The sequence below is a fragment of the Photinus pyralis genome, unplaced genomic scaffold (assembly GCF_008802855.1).
Source record: "Photinus pyralis isolate 1611_PpyrPB1 unplaced genomic scaffold, Ppyr1.3 Ppyr1.4_LG9, whole genome shotgun sequence".
Taxonomy (NCBI): domain Eukaryota; kingdom Metazoa; phylum Arthropoda; class Insecta; order Coleoptera; family Lampyridae; genus Photinus; species Photinus pyralis.
The window spans coordinates 21,172,349-21,190,894 of NW_022170878.1; the positions used below are offsets into that span (position 1 = coordinate 21,172,349).

The following is an 18,546-nucleotide window of genomic DNA, read 5'->3' on the forward strand; positions in this document are numbered from 1 at the left end:
TCCACGTGGGTGGTGAGGGGTGCGGCGGCAACAGCGACTGGTGCGGCTTCAATCTTGACGGCCGGCGCGACGACTTCGTGCTTGAGCGGCAGGGTGGAGTAGCCGTAAGAGGTGGTGATCACTGGTGGAAGATGCTCAACTCTTGAGGTCGGGGGAATTTCGTACTTAATCGCTGATGGAAGTGAAGCAATGACCGGCGTCTCAATCTTGAGTGCCGAAGGAATGAGCCCGGCGCTCACGGCGGCGACGAAGGCGAAGAATATGACAACCTAAAACGGAAACGTGATCAAACAATCTCAAAAAATGTTATTTACCTTAAGAGCCATGGTAAAGGAAGGAAATGATATCCATCGTCTAGTCTCCTCGCATTTTATACTCTGCCGGGGTCTGGGTTTTCAAATTGCAATTAATGCATGACCGGTTGCCTTTCCCAATTCATTTACAAAGGGTCGATTAGTCAACGCAATTAAACGTAACTGTGGTTTGATGATCCTGACCACTAAAAATCCATCTTTCTCGTCGTTTTGAATCATTCCGACCAACCTTGCCTGTGGCCATCCATTAATTGTGCATTTTCGATCATTAACACTAAAACTGGCATTTGCTCTTTTGCCTTCTAATTATATGTATTTTGCTGTGATTACATTCAAGTTGATGCCTAAGGTTCTCCTTACTTCCATGCACAACCCTTCAAACAATTGTCCTGTATCTCCCAGCTTGCCCTAAAAAGTTCCCGCAAGTTTTTCACATTCTATTACTTTTGAAATTTCCACACAATCCTCCTCTTCTTGCACACTATCCACACATGTTTCCTGTATTATTCCTCCTTCGCGTAATTTTTCTTCTGATTCAATCCGCTTCTCACCCTCTTCGATTATCGCTTCTTCTTTTTCTCCGCTCCCCCCGTGGATAATTCTCCTTCCGCTGCCATATTAAGGTCGAACTTTGTGTATAGCCCTAACCTTCTTCTTTCATTCCATTCGCTCACCATTTACTATCAATTGTTTTCTGTCCAATTGTCTGATTCATTATTCCTCCTTTCTTTCTACGTTTTCTTTCAAAGTTATCTTTTCTAATCCTTCTCCTTAGCCTTCTACCATATTTTTTCATTAACAATTCTTTCGCGCGGGCTCGGTTTTTGGTTTTCCCGCCATCATTTTAGTATTTTCCTCATTCGCACATGCCATTTTTCTCATCTTGTTCACATTTTTGCTATTTTTTAAATTTCGCTCTTTTTCTTCAAAGCTCCCCTGCAAACCCTACAACGTCTGCTCCCTACCTCGGTTGCATTCGTTGCTGAATTTTATTTATTTGTCTTCTTTCATATTCAATGTTTCATTACACTATGTTTCTTCTTTTCTTCTGTCCCTTTTCTTTCCATTTTTGTTTTACTTTGAAGTCCTGGTCATTCTCTTTCGCTCTCTTCATCTCTTTATTTTCATTTTAGTTTATTTTATCTTATTTTTTCACTCCATTACCAACCGGATTTCCTCTATCTGGCAAAAGTTACACTTGTCACGATTTGGACCCATATTATCATTACGTTTTTGGAATATTTTGTTCATTTGCGCTTTGGTTACATTTTGACTTGCGTTACCTTTTCAAAAACCTAATCTTCCTACACTAACTTACCGATTCCCACATCTTCCACACAGTTCGCATTTTCATCCTTCGGTTTACCGCTGCCACCCCTCTGCCACCTCCAATTATTTTCCCGTTTCCCGTGTAACGGCATTTTTCTTCCTCTTTGAATAATCATCAGATAAGTACTTCAACTGTCACCTCAACTTCACCTACCTACTCTATTTACTATTTTCTATTTTTAGCTTCCTTTGGTTATCACCTATCTTTGTAAGTGTTTTTTTTCATTTCAGTTTATTTTCTCCGCTCTCTTTAGTTATATTTCTCCCCCTCGTAACTTCCATAAACCAACATGATCTGGACTGTCTTCCAATGAAATATCTTGTTCTCTTTCAATCTTCTGTGCCTATTTCTGTCACGCTGGTCTCTAACTACTGTCCTTTTACTCAGCACCCACTTCTTATCTGTTTCCTGTAAACCTATCAATTCAGCACTTCTTCCTTTTCGTTTATTTTTTACTTATTTTCTTTTTTCTTTCTTCCTCAACATCCCCGATATGTTTTCCATGTTTCATTTTCATAAATATTTTCTTGACTTCTATTTCTTTTACTCGTTTTGATTTTAGCTTCCTTCTGTCAGCTTTATTTCTTCTATTTCTTTAGATATTTATTCCTTAAACTTCAAAAATTACCCAATTCCTTCCATTGGCATATGAACATCAACTTCTTCCGATTTCATTATTTTTCATTATTTTTCCTCCCTTGATCTGACTGACTTTTCAAAATATCATACAATATTAGCACAGGATTAACCCCTCAGAGTCGTATGCTAATTCCTCTCTTTTGCATCGACTCTCCTCAGTTTCTCTATTTGTTTTAAGCTGATTTTTCATTCATGTTCATTTTTTTCCATTTTCCAACCTCTCGAATATTGTATGCTTTATTCTTGCTTAATTTTTTCCTCAATTTGTCTCTCCCCTTTTTAGTCTCCTCTCCTCCTTGTCCTTACAAGTTCCTATTACGAATATGTCACTTTGATTATATCTCCAGTAGTGTACTGGAGGCGCCGCGCCACACATAACACCTAGAAGAAGATCCTCACTCCCCGTGGTCACTGACAGACTTTGGCTCTGAGCCAATATTACAATTCAACATTTAGAAACGGTGACCAAAATACACGCAGCTATTGAAAACCTATAAGGAGGGCTTAGTTAGTTTTAAGGGCCGTTACTGTCCACAACGTGTTTTAACCCCAAAAAATTTGTATAGCGTCCGTGCCCGTTTATTAACATTTTGGAGCCTCGAACAATCTTTTAATAGCCTTTGAGGGTCCTTAAAGACCTTTAGCAGGTTCCACTCGAGGAAGGTTTTTCACTAGTTGTAGGTACCCTAAGCGCTTTCAAAACCTCCTAGGGATTGTTAACAGTGCTATAAGAGCCTTTAAACACCTCCGAGCCTCTATGGTAGTCATAAGGACTTATAGGGTGACTTTAGTCAGTTTTAAACATCCACCCCCGTGACTCAACTCTAACACAGAGGCAGGTTCCTAGAACTTTTTTTTTTTTTTTTTTTTTTTTTTTTTTTTTTTTTAAGAGTAAATCTTTATTTCCATGTATCACAACGGAGCACAAACAAAAAGTATAGCTTACGTAACAGAAAATTTTCTTACGTGACACATGTCAGGTACCTTCGAGCAATGCTGTGTTGAGGTTACCTTCTATAAAAAATATAACACAGTAACATATCAGTTGCAGGAACTACAATAGATACACTCTATAGAATAAGCAATTGATTTAAACATAAGTTGGATGTATTTAAAAAAAATAATAAAAATAAAAATGTTAATTCATAAGTGCTTTTTAAGTGACGTAGAGGAAATCAATTTTTAGTCAAAAGTTTTTCTATTTCATCAAAATTTAATGTAAACAGCCAATTTTTTAAATTCTTTAAGAACTTGGTCAAGTTGTTTGCGTTACTAACTTCAAGAGGCAGCTTATTGAAAAACGATAAAGTGGTGTAACTGTAAAATCTTTTAAATGCCTCACACGTGGGTTTTAAAAGTGCTACACGATTTAATTTCCTCAGTCTTGCCGAGTGAACCTCCTCATTTGCAGTTTTTTGGCCGCCTCTCATATAAAAAATGCGCAGGACTCTATATACATACAAATGTCTGATAGGGAGTGCCCGCAGCAATGTAAAATAAGGAAACGAATGCTCATTTCTTCTGATTTGAAAAATTTGTCTTATAACTCTCTTTTGAGATATAAGAAGTGGTTGGATTAATGATTGATATACTCCCCCCCAGCAGCTTAGCCCATATTCCAGTTTGCTGTTTATCAATGCGAAATAAACAGATTTTAATACTTCCATTGGACAGACAAACTTTAGGAGGTAAAATTTCCTTAGTGACATATAAGTATATTTTTTAACTGATTGTATATGTTCCTTCCAGGTGCAATTCTTGTCTAGGATTAACCCTAAGTATTTTATTTTCTCTACCTGTTCAATTAATACACACTTACTAAAATTAATATCCTCGGTCGAACCACTCAAACATTTTTTGCATTTAAAATATACATCCTCATTTATATGCTCTTTGTGTCGTAGCGAGAAATACACCAGTTTAGTTTTGGAACTTAATGCTAGCTTATTTACAGTAAACCATGTTTTTAGTTTGTTCAGATCTGATTGAATATTACTTTTTAGTGTACTAAAGTTACTAGCCGAATAGCTTAACGCAGTGTCATCTGCAAAACAAGTCACTGTACCCTGAAAATTCCCCAAACACAATTCATTTATGTATAAAATAAATAATGTTGGTGCAAGGACCGAACCTTGCGGTACTCCCGACGACATCGGCAGAAGAGAACTTGTTTCGTTTTTTATTTTTACACATTGATTTCTTTCAGTTAAAAAACTTTTAAACCAAGTTTTGGCAACACCTCGAATTCCTACAGCCTCCAGTTTAGCTAATAAGATATTATGATCAACAGAGTCGAATGCCTTGGTAATATCGATAAACAAACCAGCCGTATTTAATTTTGAATTGATTCCATTGTATATTTTGGTACAAAACGATAGTAAGGCGTCCTCGCTAGATTTTTTCCCAATAAATCCATATTGGTTTGAACTTAAACAATTTTTTGAATTCAAAAACTTAAGCAGCCTAGATTTAACTAGCTTTTCCAATATTTTCGCAAAGACAGATAGCAGTGAAATGGGCCTATAATTATTCAACTCTGTTGAATCTCCTTTTTTATGTAACGGAATTACAACAGCTGTCTTTAATTTGGAAGGGAATTCCCCTGTTTCAAAACTTAGATTAAAAATATACGAGAGTACTGAACTAATATACTCTTTGGACATTTTGATGGTTCGGGATGAGATTCCATCAATACCAGGTGATTTATTGACATTTAAATTATTTATAATATCGGAGACTTCAAATTTACAGGTGGGCAAGAGAAAGAAAGAGTTACTGACATGTATTGAAGGGAAAGTCTCTTTGTATGCGCACATATTAAAACCATCAAATGAGTCAAGATTTTCCAAAAGCCTGCCTACAACCACAGACAAAATTTAATCTGTGCTACAACAGTGGTGAAAAAGTGATTGAATTCTTCTGCAATTTCTAGGTTGTCATATATCAATATGTTTGGTTTTTCATTTTTCATAATACAGTCAATGCTCTTTTTTTCAATCCTTTGACCTAAGATGGCATTTACAGTTTGCCATTGTTTTTTGGTGTCACCCTTGTTGGTTTCAAAAAGTTTATAATAATAGTTGCTTTTTTGAGTTTGAATATTTTGTTTCAGCTTTAAGGAGACTGACTGAAAGCACTGTTTTAATTTTAAATTTTCAGGATTTTTCTTTAATTTTTTATACAACAGATTTCTATGTTTCAGTCTCTCACAAAGCTCAAACGTCATCCATGGCTTCAGCAACTTAACTCCTGATTTTTTTGTTTGAGTAAAGGTTGACTTCTCAATAATATCTTTATAGGATACTAAAAATTTGTCAAATGCCTCAGAAGCATTATTGCTAGCGAAGACAGAGGTCCACTCTTCTTTGCTTAATAACGAATGCATTTGTTTATAGTCTGTCTTATATTGAGTTTGGGTGTTATTGAATTGATTTGTATTTTTGTAGTTATCAAGAAGAAAGGAACAAATAATTACATCGTGGTCACTTCTACCAGACTCTAAAACATATGAGTCGGACAGAAGATTATCTCGGGTACATGTACATGTGGTCTAAACATCGGTTTCCCCTAGTTGGTGTGTTAATCAGTTGCTCAAAACCATAACTGCTCATTAATAGTTGGTAGTTGTCTACAATTGTCGATGCCTCCAGAATGCAGAGATTGGCATCACCAACAAAAAGTAGATTTTTCTCCTTAGATTTTGATAATTCTTCATTTAATTGGCTCAAAAACATATTTACATGAAAAGCGTGAAGACGATACACTGCAATTATAGACAGAGCTATTTGACAGTCAATGTGAACTGTTAACTTAATTGCGTCCGCAGTTGTCATTGTCAGTGAATTTGCTCTTACTGCGTATTTTTTTAATACGAAAACTATCACCCCTCCTGCCCTATATGTTTCGTTGCAGTTAGCAAATTGATTATAATTTTCAAATGTGAAAAGTCCCAATTCCGAATCTGAAATCCAGATCTCCGATAGTATTATTATTTCCGGGAGTTTTTTTAAAGAATTTAAATATAAAAGGAGTTTATCGAAATTCTCTCTCAAGCTGCGTATATTTTGATGAAAAACACAAAAACCCTTTATACCATGATCGACAGTATTGAACTCTATAAATGAATCATTACTCATTTTAATTTAAACTGTAGATACTTACAAACTTATGTAAAAAACAACCCCGATCAGGTTGACAAAATGATAAGCGGAGACAAAAGGGGCAGAGGTCTGATGACAACACCGGCCCAACCGCCTACAAAGAAGTGTAGACCACAGCCCCAACCAAAGGCGGGTGTCAGTAAGGCTGTAGCACCGCGCAGTAGTTACAAGCAAGCTGCAACTCCAGGTACCGATGATGTATGCCACAACCCTATGGGTATAGGCTGACGGCTAACAAGGCGGATACGGTGCAAAATCGCCTGGCCAAGGTTCCACTAACACCGACGTTCAGGGATTGGAGGTACTCGGGCGAGATCCTAAGAATATCGTGCGAGAACAACCAATTCCCTTGGGTGGTTGAAGGCCTCCTTGTCAACACAAGTTTGGGAGGTTCCACAAGGCTTCCATGTGGGCCCCGGGGGAATCTGACGACCTGGTTCCAGTCAAGCGGCCCTTAGAAGTGCAGAATACCTGAGCAAACTTAGGCAGCTGGTGTCTCTTCCACACAGCCGTGAAAGATCAACCTCAAGAGAAGCTGATGTTATCGGCATTGAGGAAAAGGACCAAGCTAACCTAATCGCGAGGGGAAGAAGGCTCAGTTATGGGTTTTCCTCTCTAAAGAAAAAGGTTAGTATTAGGGAATACGTCAGTACAACCACCACAACAACACCAGCAGCTGCCACAGGGACTACTTCAAGAAGCTTCGGAAGCATCACCGCCCAGGCTGCCAAGGCAACCCGTGGTCACTCCTTGGTCCAGTGTTAGCAGCTGAATTTGTGAATATTGAGGCGCTGCTGGGGGGTGATTCTAACAACGGCCGATAAATTGATCTTATTCAAGGACCCTGGGTTCTTAAATCAAGGGTTTCTAGTCTTGGGGCACAAAAAGAACCATCGCCTTTGAGGATGTGACTCAAATGCTCATTATACTATTTGAGGGAGCAAATCATTACTTGAATATCTGACTCACTAACTGACTGACTGACTAATCTAGAGATTCTCAATCAGGGCAGCGAACCCCCGAAGCCAGACTGTGATTGATCTCAGTCTAGCATCATCAAGTATTTCGGACCGGATAACAAACTAGCAAGTCACTCCAGAAGCGTCTATGTCTATAACTATGAGCACAATTAACTGCAAGGGAGCCGTTCAAAAGGGTTATTGCAACCCCTAGATAACTGATATACAGAGTTGGACTGGGTCACTGGGTCAACTGGGTCACCTGGGTCACTAAATTCAACTGGGTCACTGGGTCGCTGGGTCACGTCATACTCTTTTCAGTTAGACCCAGTGACCCAGTTTGACCCAGTGACCCAACTTGACCCAGTTTAACCCAGTGACCCAGTTTGACCCAGTGACCCAGTTTGACCCAGCGACCCAATTTCACCCGGGGACCCAATTCGACCCAGTCACCTAGTTTGATCGAATAACGCAGTTAAGTCAGTGCCCTCGGTTCAAGTATACAGATTATGAAATAAATGAAATGCTGGTTTGTTGAAAATAATACTCGATTGCTTGACAACTGCCATTTCTGTGATGTTTGCTTTAATACTGCCGTAAAAAACTTTCCATGTCCCGAATTGTATTAGAATAATGTTATTTCTTTGCTTCAGGGCTTACCAGTTTGCTTATAGGTGTTCATTCACATTTAATTTTCTTCTACTAGTTAGCTTAATCCAAATAAATCTTTTCTCTAAATACTTTCATTGACTACTTGACTACAAACTATAAACAAATGCATTTGATTTTTTTAGGTATTAGTTCTCTTGAATGAAATTGGGCTACGTGCTTGTTGCCGAATATTATTGAGGAAGTTTTTTTTAAAATTAAAAGTTACTTGAAATTGTTTTGGATGATACCTAACAATAATTTAATTACTGGGCCACCGGGTCAAGACGGGTCACTGAGTAAAGCTGGGTCAAGATGGGTCACTGGGTCAAGCTGGGTCACCGGGTCAAACTGGGTCACCGGGTCAAGCTGGGTCACCGGGTCAAGCTGGGTCACTGGGTCAAACTGGGTCACCGGATCAAGCTGGGTCACCGGGTCAACTGGGTCACCGTGTCACTGGGTCACTGGGTCAGTAAACTAACTGGGTCACCGGGTCACTGGGTCACTCTATGCTTGACCCAGTCCAACTCTGCTGATATAGTTCCCTTTACAAACATCTCCTTAGGGAAAAAATTAGAGAACACTCTTTTGGGGGGCGGCTCGTCCTGCCTATTTACAGGACAAAGTAGATCTTCTTACCAACTCCATTATGGAGTCATTTGAGCAGGAATACCCGTCTGACGTGTTGCAGGGCGCTTGAAAATCAGAAAACTTACTTGGGCATGCGGTTCAATAAGGCAAAGATGACCAAAGCTATAGCCGACTGCGAACAAGGATATTAGATGGCGTCAGAGAGAGGCATGGAAGAGTTTTTTTCAGCCACATCAAATCCACCTGCTCTGCATCCCGCCTAAATAAAACCCTTAAAAAGGGTTCATATTATAACCCATCTTCAGACGAGAGGATGGTTCCCGCGGAGAATGACCAATGAGAAATGCCTATCCTAGAGCTCGCCTGGGTCACAGAGGATCATGGAACGAAAGGTCTTGAGCAAGCCGATGAGCCCGACTGGCCTCCAAACAGGTGTTCTATAGTCCAGACCTGCCTTTTCTCGCTCTAGTCCAACTAAGACGATCCTTCCAGCATCTTTAGATTTAGTGTGTGATGGCTTGAGTGATGTTGAGATGTCGGACAATTATACTCAGGAATATACGAATTTGAGGCCAGAATCCAGTAGGTTTTAACATGCTTTTAAAATGATCATTGACTGTATTGACGAGTTTTTGGGATTCATATATTTAAGGGACTTTAAAATCCAGAGCTTTCAGAACTCCCAAAGACAGTTTCAAACTCCAAGAATCGAGTCTTTATAGTTATCAACGTTTGAGAATCTCCAAAGGTTTTCCAATATTTTGATCTTTGAAACCGAGTTAAAACCCTTAACTTCGTGTTTTTTTTTATCGTAATTGAACTCTTGAGTCTGAACGTTTAGGGCTTGAAAATCTACAAGCCGTTCAGATTGCTTTAAAGCCTTTTAAGCACTTACTGGACTTTACGAGCTGTTGAGAATTTTTAAAGCTTCTAACAATAAATTATTAAATGAAGGTTTGAGTGCTTTTAATAGATTCTTCAATACCACCAAAAGTCTCCAAGGGTTTTTAAGAGCCTCTTTGAGGGTTCTATAAACTTCTTTTGGCTCGTTTTGCTATTACGATACTAAACAGTCCCTTTTTCCAACCAACCCGATTACCTACCCACAAATCATGAGTAAAACGTATATGAAACTGCACATACAATCTTGAACTAAAGAGATAAAAGTTTTATAATTGAAAATTTAAGAGTATAAATTATAGAAGTTTGCTTTTATATCATCCTTGCAAATTCGTAATTGTCTTGCAAAATGGGAATAAAATTAAAATAACTGCGGTTGCGGAAACCGAGGCTACCAACTTAAATGTCGGATTCAGTAAAATCCCGGCCACCAATCAAACTGCACTTTATTCTTCCATGTAATCTGATTAACATAGAGAGGATCGGTTGGTTTATATCTGCTCTTTAAAATTACCTCAAAAATGCGACTTTTTCCTTTTCCAATCGATCGAAAGTGGGTTTTAGGTGGACAATGATATAATGAATATTATAGGGTGGGCACCTTTCCAAACTCGAGGCGGCCATGAATAGGAAAATACATCGGGAAAAGTTTCAATTTGGCGAAATATTATGGTCAGCGTTCAAAGTTCAACTTCGCTTGTATAAACTTTGCGAATTATGTTAAAATGACAGAAATGTATTTGTTCGGGATAATTCCGCCTCTCGCGAATGGAATTTTCTCGATTTAAATGGCTTAGTCTTTTAGTCCCTTTAAAATTAGTGTTTAAGCCCGAACAAGTTAATGTGAAAGCGGCCTTTGAATTATTCGGCGTGCGATTTATAAAAAGTGACTTTTTGCATTCGGAGGAAACGTCAACAATTGTCAGAGGAAACCGATAATACCTAGAGATGCAAGTCGAATAAAGACTGCACTTCGCCAGTCTCCAAGTACCAAATTAACATATTTATAGCGTCCTGCTCCTTCTGGAATTGTTTCCATAGTAGACTCAGGATATTGGGGGCTTTACATTCTGCAATTCCCGACGTGAGTTTAGTAATGACATAAAATTTTATGCACTCCCTCTTAAGCAGTGGCCGATCTAGCCTCAAGCTTTAGAGCCACTTCGAGACACTAATAATAAAAGCACAAAAAAAAACGATTACACTCGAATTTTTAAGGAGAATGAAGAATTTGCCCTTAATTTAAGCTTCCATTGATTCGTTGTACAATCAAATACCTATGCGTCTATAATACCCTCTAAGGGCTTTCCAAAACCAGGAAATATATAAAGTCACTTGGAAAGGCCGTGTATACACCATTTCCACAGCATTCGAGGTCTCTCCCAGAGCGTTTTAGCCTTTCCTCGAAAAGTGAAAGCTTTATTTGTAAACACCTTGTAGTAAGTGTTGTAGAGTTCCTCCGTTAGATGTCGCCGGATGTCGTCTCCATCCTTTGAAATTAAATTCTTTCTTAGTTTCCCACTTGGTTGTGCTCCTCCTTGTCCCTACAAAAATATTTTTCCAGGACCTTTGGCATAGCTCACTAACCAACCAGATATTAATGTAAAACCGATCATTTATTAATAATTATCCCTGTGTATTCTTGACCAGGTACCAACATTATTTTTCCGTTTATTTTACACAGACCCGATAGCTTTCTATTTAGTCCTGGCTCTGCAGTGATCTCTTGGGTCTGCGCTTTTGAGCGATAGACCTGACTCAGAAACGATTGGCACAGATAGTACTAACTGGCTCCTAATAACGGTTGTTTGAATCGCTCGGATAATTCCGTTTAAGGGACGTATGCCAGACAGATCCTAGCCGACCTCTTTGGTAACCACAAGGCGAAAAGAAAGGTAGGTAGTGGTAGAAACAAGGGACGAAAAAAGTATATTCATCAGGAACTTGAAAACAGGGTATAAGGAAAGGTGTAGAAAATGGCGAAGGGGGGAGGAATGATTTCTTCTGTTACATCTACTTCTTTACATTCCCACAAGTAGTAATATATGGCAGGTTCTAAATCTCACTAGATGAAAATCCCTAGAAAAGTCACTAGCATTGAGTGGTTCTGAACTCTGGTAGCGAGGTTTGCGCCGGTGCTAACGTCAAGGTCAAGGGGTCGAGGTTTGTGCTCAAGATAAAGTATCGGAGGTTTGCGTCCGAGCTAAAGTAAGTCGGTTTGTGCCTGAGGGTTCTTGTCGATGGTAGTGTACGGCCGATTCTAAATCTCACTAGATGAATATCCCCCTAGAACGGACACTAAAATTGAGTGGTTCTGAACTGCGCTCGTGAGGGTTGCGCCTGAGCTAACGTCAAGGTTCTTGTCTAAAACGAATATATTCTAAATCACACTAGCGTTAAGAGGTTTGCGCCTGGGCTAAAGTAATTTGATCAGGTTGGAGGTTTGCGCTCAGGGATAAAGTATCAGAGGTTTGCATCCAGGCTAAAGTAAGGTTTGCGCTCAAGATGAAGTGGTTTGTTTATGAACTGAAGGTGGTATATAAAGGATAGGAATGAGTGCTGTAATATTCATCTTGGTATAGAAAGAGCATCCGTTACGATGACAAAAACAGCACCAACCACAACAACAACAACAACATTTGTAAATGTGAGCCGAAACCGCAAGAGAATTGAGGATTTGCTTACGAAAATAAAGAGATTAAAATGGGACCTGGAGCTCTTCTCTGGAAACCTCGCCTCCCTAGTCCTCCTACCTCGTTTATCCTTTCCCCTTTCTCCTGCTTTCTTGTAGTACCTTAATAAAGTGTTGCTTCCAGTCCTTTATTTGTTCTTCCTTTCCCTTTTCATCTGTTTTTAATCTTCCAAAAGTCCATCGTCGTTTTTATTTCCCTTATTTGTATTTGTTTCTATATTCTTTCAACACCTTGCGCTCTATCTCTCTTTTTAGCGCATTTCCACAAAAATAAAAAAAAAATGCGCTATTGTGGCCACTTTGTCCGTCCGTCCGTCCGTCCGTCCGTCCTCTCGTTTTGCGACGCTACTAGTTCTTTATCTTAAGAGCTATTGTTCTACTTTTTTCGCTATTTGGTTCGTTATGGTGCCGAGTCTTGTACCAAGGAAGGAATTTTTTCTGTACCGCTTACAAAAAAAGTTATTGTAAAAAAAAACAAAAAACCGTTTTTTTACATGTTCTATAATTTTACACTTTTGCCGTTTATTAACGATCCTAGAGATCGTTTATAATTTTGCATTGCTATCTGTCGTCTGCACGCTGGTCTGTCCGTCTGTTCCTTTGTCTGTCTGTCCATCTATCTGTACGTGTGAACGATAACTTTGTTTAGAAATGTTCGATCGCTTTTAAATCTCCGTTAGTTATGAACTGAATTGCATGAAATTCAATATGGGCATAGATTTAGCCATATAATACGCAATGCCAAAAGTTGGATCGAATCGATTCAAAATTCACATTGCCCTTTTCGCATCTCGACCATTTATAAACCGAATTGCAAACTTTTTTACTTATAAAAGTATTTGAATGAAATTTGATACATAGGCACTTGTAATAAAGGAAAATCAAACGCCAATTTCAAAATGTGGTTTTGCGCATGCGCAGTGCCAACTTTTTTATTTATTGAAGAATTTAAATCAAATTTGATACATAGGCACTTGGGATAAAGGAAAATCAAACGCCAGTTTCAAAATTTGGTTTTGCGCATGCGCAGTGCCAACTTTTTTATTTATGGAAGAATTTAAGAAATTTGATACATAGGCACTTGGGATAAAGGAAAATCAAACGCCAATTTCAAAATTTGGTTTTGCGCATGCGCAGTGCCAACTATTTTATTTATTGAAGAATTTAAATCAAATTTGATACATAGGCACTTGGAATAAAGGAAAATCAAACGCCAGTTTCAAAATTTGGTTTTGCGCATGCGCAGTGCCAACTTTTTTATTTATGGAAGAATTTAAACGGAATTTGATACATAGGCACTTGGGATAAAGGAAAATCAAACGCCAATTTCAAAATTTGGTTTTGCGCATGCGCAGTGCCAACTTTTTTTATTTATGGAAGAATTTAAACGAAATTTGATACATAGGCACTTCGAATAAAGGAAAATCAAACGCCAATTTCAAAATTTGGTTTTGCGCATGGGCAGTGCCAACTTTTTTACGCCAAATTCAAAATTTGGTTTTGCGCATGCGCAGTGCCAACTTTTTTATTTATGGAAGAATTTAAACGAAATTTGATACATAGGCACTTGGGATAAAGAAAAATCAAACGCCAATTTCAAAATTTGGTTTTGCGCATGCGCAGTGCCAACTTTTTTATTTATGGAAGAATTTAAACGAAATTTGATACTTAGGCGCTTGGAACAAAGGAAAATCTAACATTAGTTTTAAAATTTAGGTTTGCGCATGCGCAGTTCCAACTTTCTTATTTAGAAAAGCATTGAAATGAAATTCTTCTCATAAACTGAAATTGAAGTAACACGTCAAAATGGATTGCCCATGTGCAACGCTATCTTTCATATTTGTGGCCGGATTTTTACGATTTTAACAGAAGTTGCATCTTATAAATGGGAAATGAATGCAAGTGGAAATGCGCTTTATGTAAATCGTTTACGATTACTTTTTAACTTGTTTTTTCTTTCTCCATTATTATTCTATATTTGTTTCTTTCTTCTGTACACTCTCTGTCCATTCATTTACCCGTTTCGCGATTATTACCTTTTATTTTAGGGATCTTGGGCTTTCAGAATCAAAGGGGATGGATCTTAGTATTTGTTCTAAGTGAATTTTGGGATTTTCCTTGGGATCCTCAAATTTTGAGTATCGGACGATTAACTCGTTACAAACTCTAAAGACCTTTTCAGATATTGAGATCTTGAGCTCTTGAGATTTTGATTTATTAGGGTTTTGAGGAATTTGGCGGTTTAACATTTCGGATCTTTGGGGCCCCGATAAAGTTCTGTGGGAACCTATGGTAGTAATAATTTTCGTTCTCGGGATTTTACTTCACGGTTTTGCCATCCCTCAGAATTTTATCATTTCATGTTCTAAAGGTCTCACGATATTATGACCTCAGGGCCACGCGATATTATGACCTCACGACCTCACTTAAGATATTGGGATCTCAGAAACCTGATGTGAAAGCATTAGGAGATTCGGATATAAAAATATCGTACCTAATGGGCGACTTAGGAAATCTAGATTTTAAAGTCTAAGGACCAAAGGATCGTTATATGTGGGTTTTCGAGCTTAAAACCTGGATATCGTGATACCTGCTAACTAGAGCTCGAGTTCTTATGAGTTTATCAACCTGGGCCCTTGTAATATTGGGATTTCACAACCTTTCAGGCGATCTCAAGGCCCTAGGGGAGAGAACCAAGGCTTAGGTCATAGGAAACCTATCATGGTTGATGATTTCGGTACTGAACCATTCGTGATTACAACGATCCTGGGTCTCCCAACTTTGAGTTGGAGTTTGTGAAAGGGCGTAGACCTAAGTTGATTGGGTTACATGGGCGTAAGGTTTTCGGTAAAAAACGAGAAAGGATTAACAAATCAACAAACGTTTATTGAATTAAACATTTCAGTGGAAACCACCATTTTACAGTCCGTACGCTAGCCGCTTCAATGCCAAATGATGATCAAGAGCAAGGGGTTCGGCGATTCTCAATGTTGGCTCGGCGATGAGGTGGGATTTCAGGAGTGGGGTGGAAGCGAAGGCGAGCGATGGCGAGGAGACGAATTCGGAACGGATGGCGGGCGATAAATGCTCGATCTTGGCTACGGTGGCGGGTGCGGAGATGAGTTCGGTACGTAGGGCGGGATGGGCGATTGCGATCGGTGCGTGGGCGGCGATCACCTCCGATCGGACGACCGGGGCGGAGAGCACTTCAGCCTTGACGGTTGGAGCGAAATGCTCGATTCTGGCGACGGCGGGCGTGTGGGTCACGTGGACCTTGGGCGCGGTGATCACTTCGGTTTTATGGGAGGAGATGACCGAAGGTGCGAGGTGCTCGATGCGGGAGACGGCTGGGGTTGCGACGTGGATGGCGGCGGGTGCTTCGGCAACTCGGAGGACTGGGGCGGCTGCGATTACTTCGTGTTTCAGTGGAGCGGTAGCGTATCCGTATGAGGTTGTAACGACTGGCGCCAGATGTTCAACTCTAGCAGTAGGCGGAATCTCGAACTTGAGGGCTGCAGGAGCAGTCGCGATGATTGGGGTGTCCAGCCTCAAAGCCGAATGCCCGATGAGGCCACCTTGAACAGCAGCGACGGCCACGAAGAGGATGACGTACTGAAAGCAAGTCGTTAGTTGCAACCCCACATCAGGATCCAATGCTTACCTTGAAAGCCATTGCAGTAGCGCTGAAGACTGAATGATGCCAATTGATGCAGAGTTCCTGTCTTTTATACACCGCAGATTATTTAAAAGACATTAGTAGTACAACTTTTTCTTAAGTCACATCTCATTACTGCGAGTAATTAGACCGGTCTCGTTGGATGTCATTACGTTTGGGTAAGTCAGCAGGAGAAAGCATTTGAAGAGCTATAAAAATATCCCAAAAGTCTCAAACGGTACCATTTGTCATTCGAGCCTGACCCAAGATGTCCCTCAAGGTAATAGACGTACAGCCTGCATTCACTAACTCCATTTTTAGATCGCGCTACTTCTGGCCGCCGCCGTCGCCGTTGCTCAGGGCGGGTACTTGGAGCCATCGTTGAGATTGGCAGCTTTACCTGCACCGGTCCACTACGAGAGTTACGTATCTCCGGCCGTTACCAAGACGGACTTCCTTCCAGGATCTTACTCGTCTTCCTACAGGAGCGATGTGATCACACCGCGTGTTCGCTACACGGAAACACCGGGATACAGCTACTCGGTCCCTCAACCACCCGCAATCGGTTATACTCCAACCATCACCAAGGTGGCCGAGTTCGCTCGTGTCGCCCCTGTGATTGCACCGGCTCCAATCGCTCGCGTTGGATACGCACATGGATTAGGATACGCTGGAGCCGCTCCCTTAGCTCTCGGTCACGGTTTCGGATACGGCGGTCATGGATTTGGGTTCAACAAGTACGCTCATTTCTAAAGCGGGATTACACGTTTTTTGTGTATGATTGTAATAAAGTGTGGGATTGAACTCTTCATTTTGTGCCTTCCAAGTGTCTAACGGGTGTTTGCTTTAAATACCAACTTAGGGTGTTGGGCCAAGTCTCAGAAAAGGTGATCTAATAATTTTTTTGGCAATACGCCACTGCATTCTACGTAAAAATATCTAAAATGGGAAGTTTTTACCTTTACCTTCGGTGGTACACGTTTTAAATATAAAACATGAAATCCCGTTTTTTCCGTTCCCGTGGGAATTTCGGGAAATCCTTAGTGCCCCGCTACAATATCCAAGGAACTTAGGTGCCAAATTTCAGCTTAATGGGCCCATTAGTTTCGGCTTTGAAGGCCTTCAGAAGATTATTGTGTGATTTCAATCGCATGATCCTTCCCCTGTTACTAATGTTGTTATCAACTGCCATAGGGCTTTTAAAATTGGCAATTCTACAAAGCTCCCATGGATAATTAAACCGTTGGCAAAGTACAGTTTGTCCACAAAGATAATGACTATACATGTATTCAAATCTAAGGTGATGGTGTCCCAGTGAACCATTAACTCTATTCCACCGGATAGCACTCCTCAAGAAATCCGATGAAATTTTCCATTATGAACTGGCACCCTATTCTCTCTCGCTGTTCGATGCAGTCATATTAGGGAGGACACCCAAATCAGTGTTATGTCACTTCCTTACACTACTGCATGAGATAAACTTGGAAAGGTCAGTTTTTGTCTTCGATGTTGGCTTCGTTCTCCACCGGATTGTGTGGAAGAATGGAGCAACATTCCAATTAATCATCACTAACTACGTTGACTACCCGAAAAGTGCGTGTGGTGTTTGATGGTTACTCGGAAGACCTGCCCACCAGTGAGCGACAAATCTTGGTCGCCGAAGCAAAAGACACACTACTTCGGAGGTCACCTTTGCGGAGTGGTGATCATGACGCAGGGGATAAATTGTTGATTCGTAAAATCATCCCTACCAACAACACCTGAAGCATCCTGCAATATTGTTTGAGAACATGAAGTACAAAGGTGGTTAGGATACCAGATGGATTCACTCTTCGATGAGCACTAGTATGGGAACGGGATGTTCAAAAAATACTCATTAAATGCAGCATTTAATGCCCTAAAACTTTCAATGGGACTACTCATTTACAAGTTATAACCGTAAAACCGCAAAAAACCTCTTTTTGAAGGTACATTTTACAACAAAGGCACTAACTCCTTATGGCATATTGATGGGTACGATAAATTAAAACCTTATAGCATAGCGATTAATGGATGTATTGATGGATTCTCAAGAACCATTTTATGGCTTAAAGCAGCCCAAACAAATAGTGATCCTGCTGTTATTGGGGGATATTTTATTGATACGGTTGAGGAATTGAGTGGGACACCCAAAATGATTCGAACAGATATGGGCATCGAAAACATATTTTTTGAACAAATGAACAAATATATTTTGGAGATTTATTTATGGCAAAAGTACCTCAAATCAACGAATTGAGGCATGGTGGTCTATATTAAGAAAGCACTCCTCGCAATTCTGGATGAGTCTTTTCCAAAGACTTGCTGATAACGGATGGTTCGATGGAAGCCAGGATGGAAGTCTCCTTGACAAATCCCTCATACCGTTTGTTTTTCTGAAACTTATTCAGGTGAGTAGTACAAAAATGTTATTGACCAGATCAACATACTAAAAGTTTCCGGCACTATTGTTTTTGGATTTCCCTCCAGTACGTACGTGTTGCTATTTCCCTCTCTTTTAAATTAAATATGTTTTTCAAAGGTTCTGAAGCCATTTCACATCCAATTTTCAAGAAATCGGATGATTATTTAATTCTTTAAGACCATTATTTTCGAGGTTTTCCAATTTAATTTTTGGCA

At 39.8% G+C, this 18,546-nt stretch overlaps 2 protein-coding genes across 2 annotated transcripts; one reads left to right on the forward strand and one right to left on the reverse strand.

Moving 5' to 3' along the window:
* Window positions 1-15,152: 15,152 nt before the first annotated feature.
* Window positions 15,153-15,906, reverse strand: LOC116180071 (larval/pupal cuticle protein H1C-like). Its single transcript, XM_031499901.1, has 2 exons — window positions 15,895-15,906; window positions 15,153-15,845 (listed from the first exon to the last, which is right to left on the reverse strand). The coding sequence occupies exons 1-2, from the start codon at window positions 15,904-15,906 to the stop codon at window positions 15,153-15,155; spliced, it is 705 nt and encodes a 234-aa protein (XP_031355761.1).
* Window positions 15,907-16,073: 167 nt separating this feature from the next.
* On the forward strand, window positions 16,074-16,648 carry LOC116180953 (cuticle protein 64-like). Its single transcript, XM_031501148.1, has 2 exons — window positions 16,074-16,168; window positions 16,210-16,648. Exons 1-2 carry the CDS (start codon window positions 16,157-16,159, stop codon window positions 16,639-16,641), a joined length of 444 nt encoding a protein of 147 aa, XP_031357008.1. The 5' UTR covers window positions 16,074-16,156; the 3' UTR covers window positions 16,642-16,648.
* The last annotated feature ends 1,898 nt before the right edge of the window (window positions 16,649-18,546 follow it).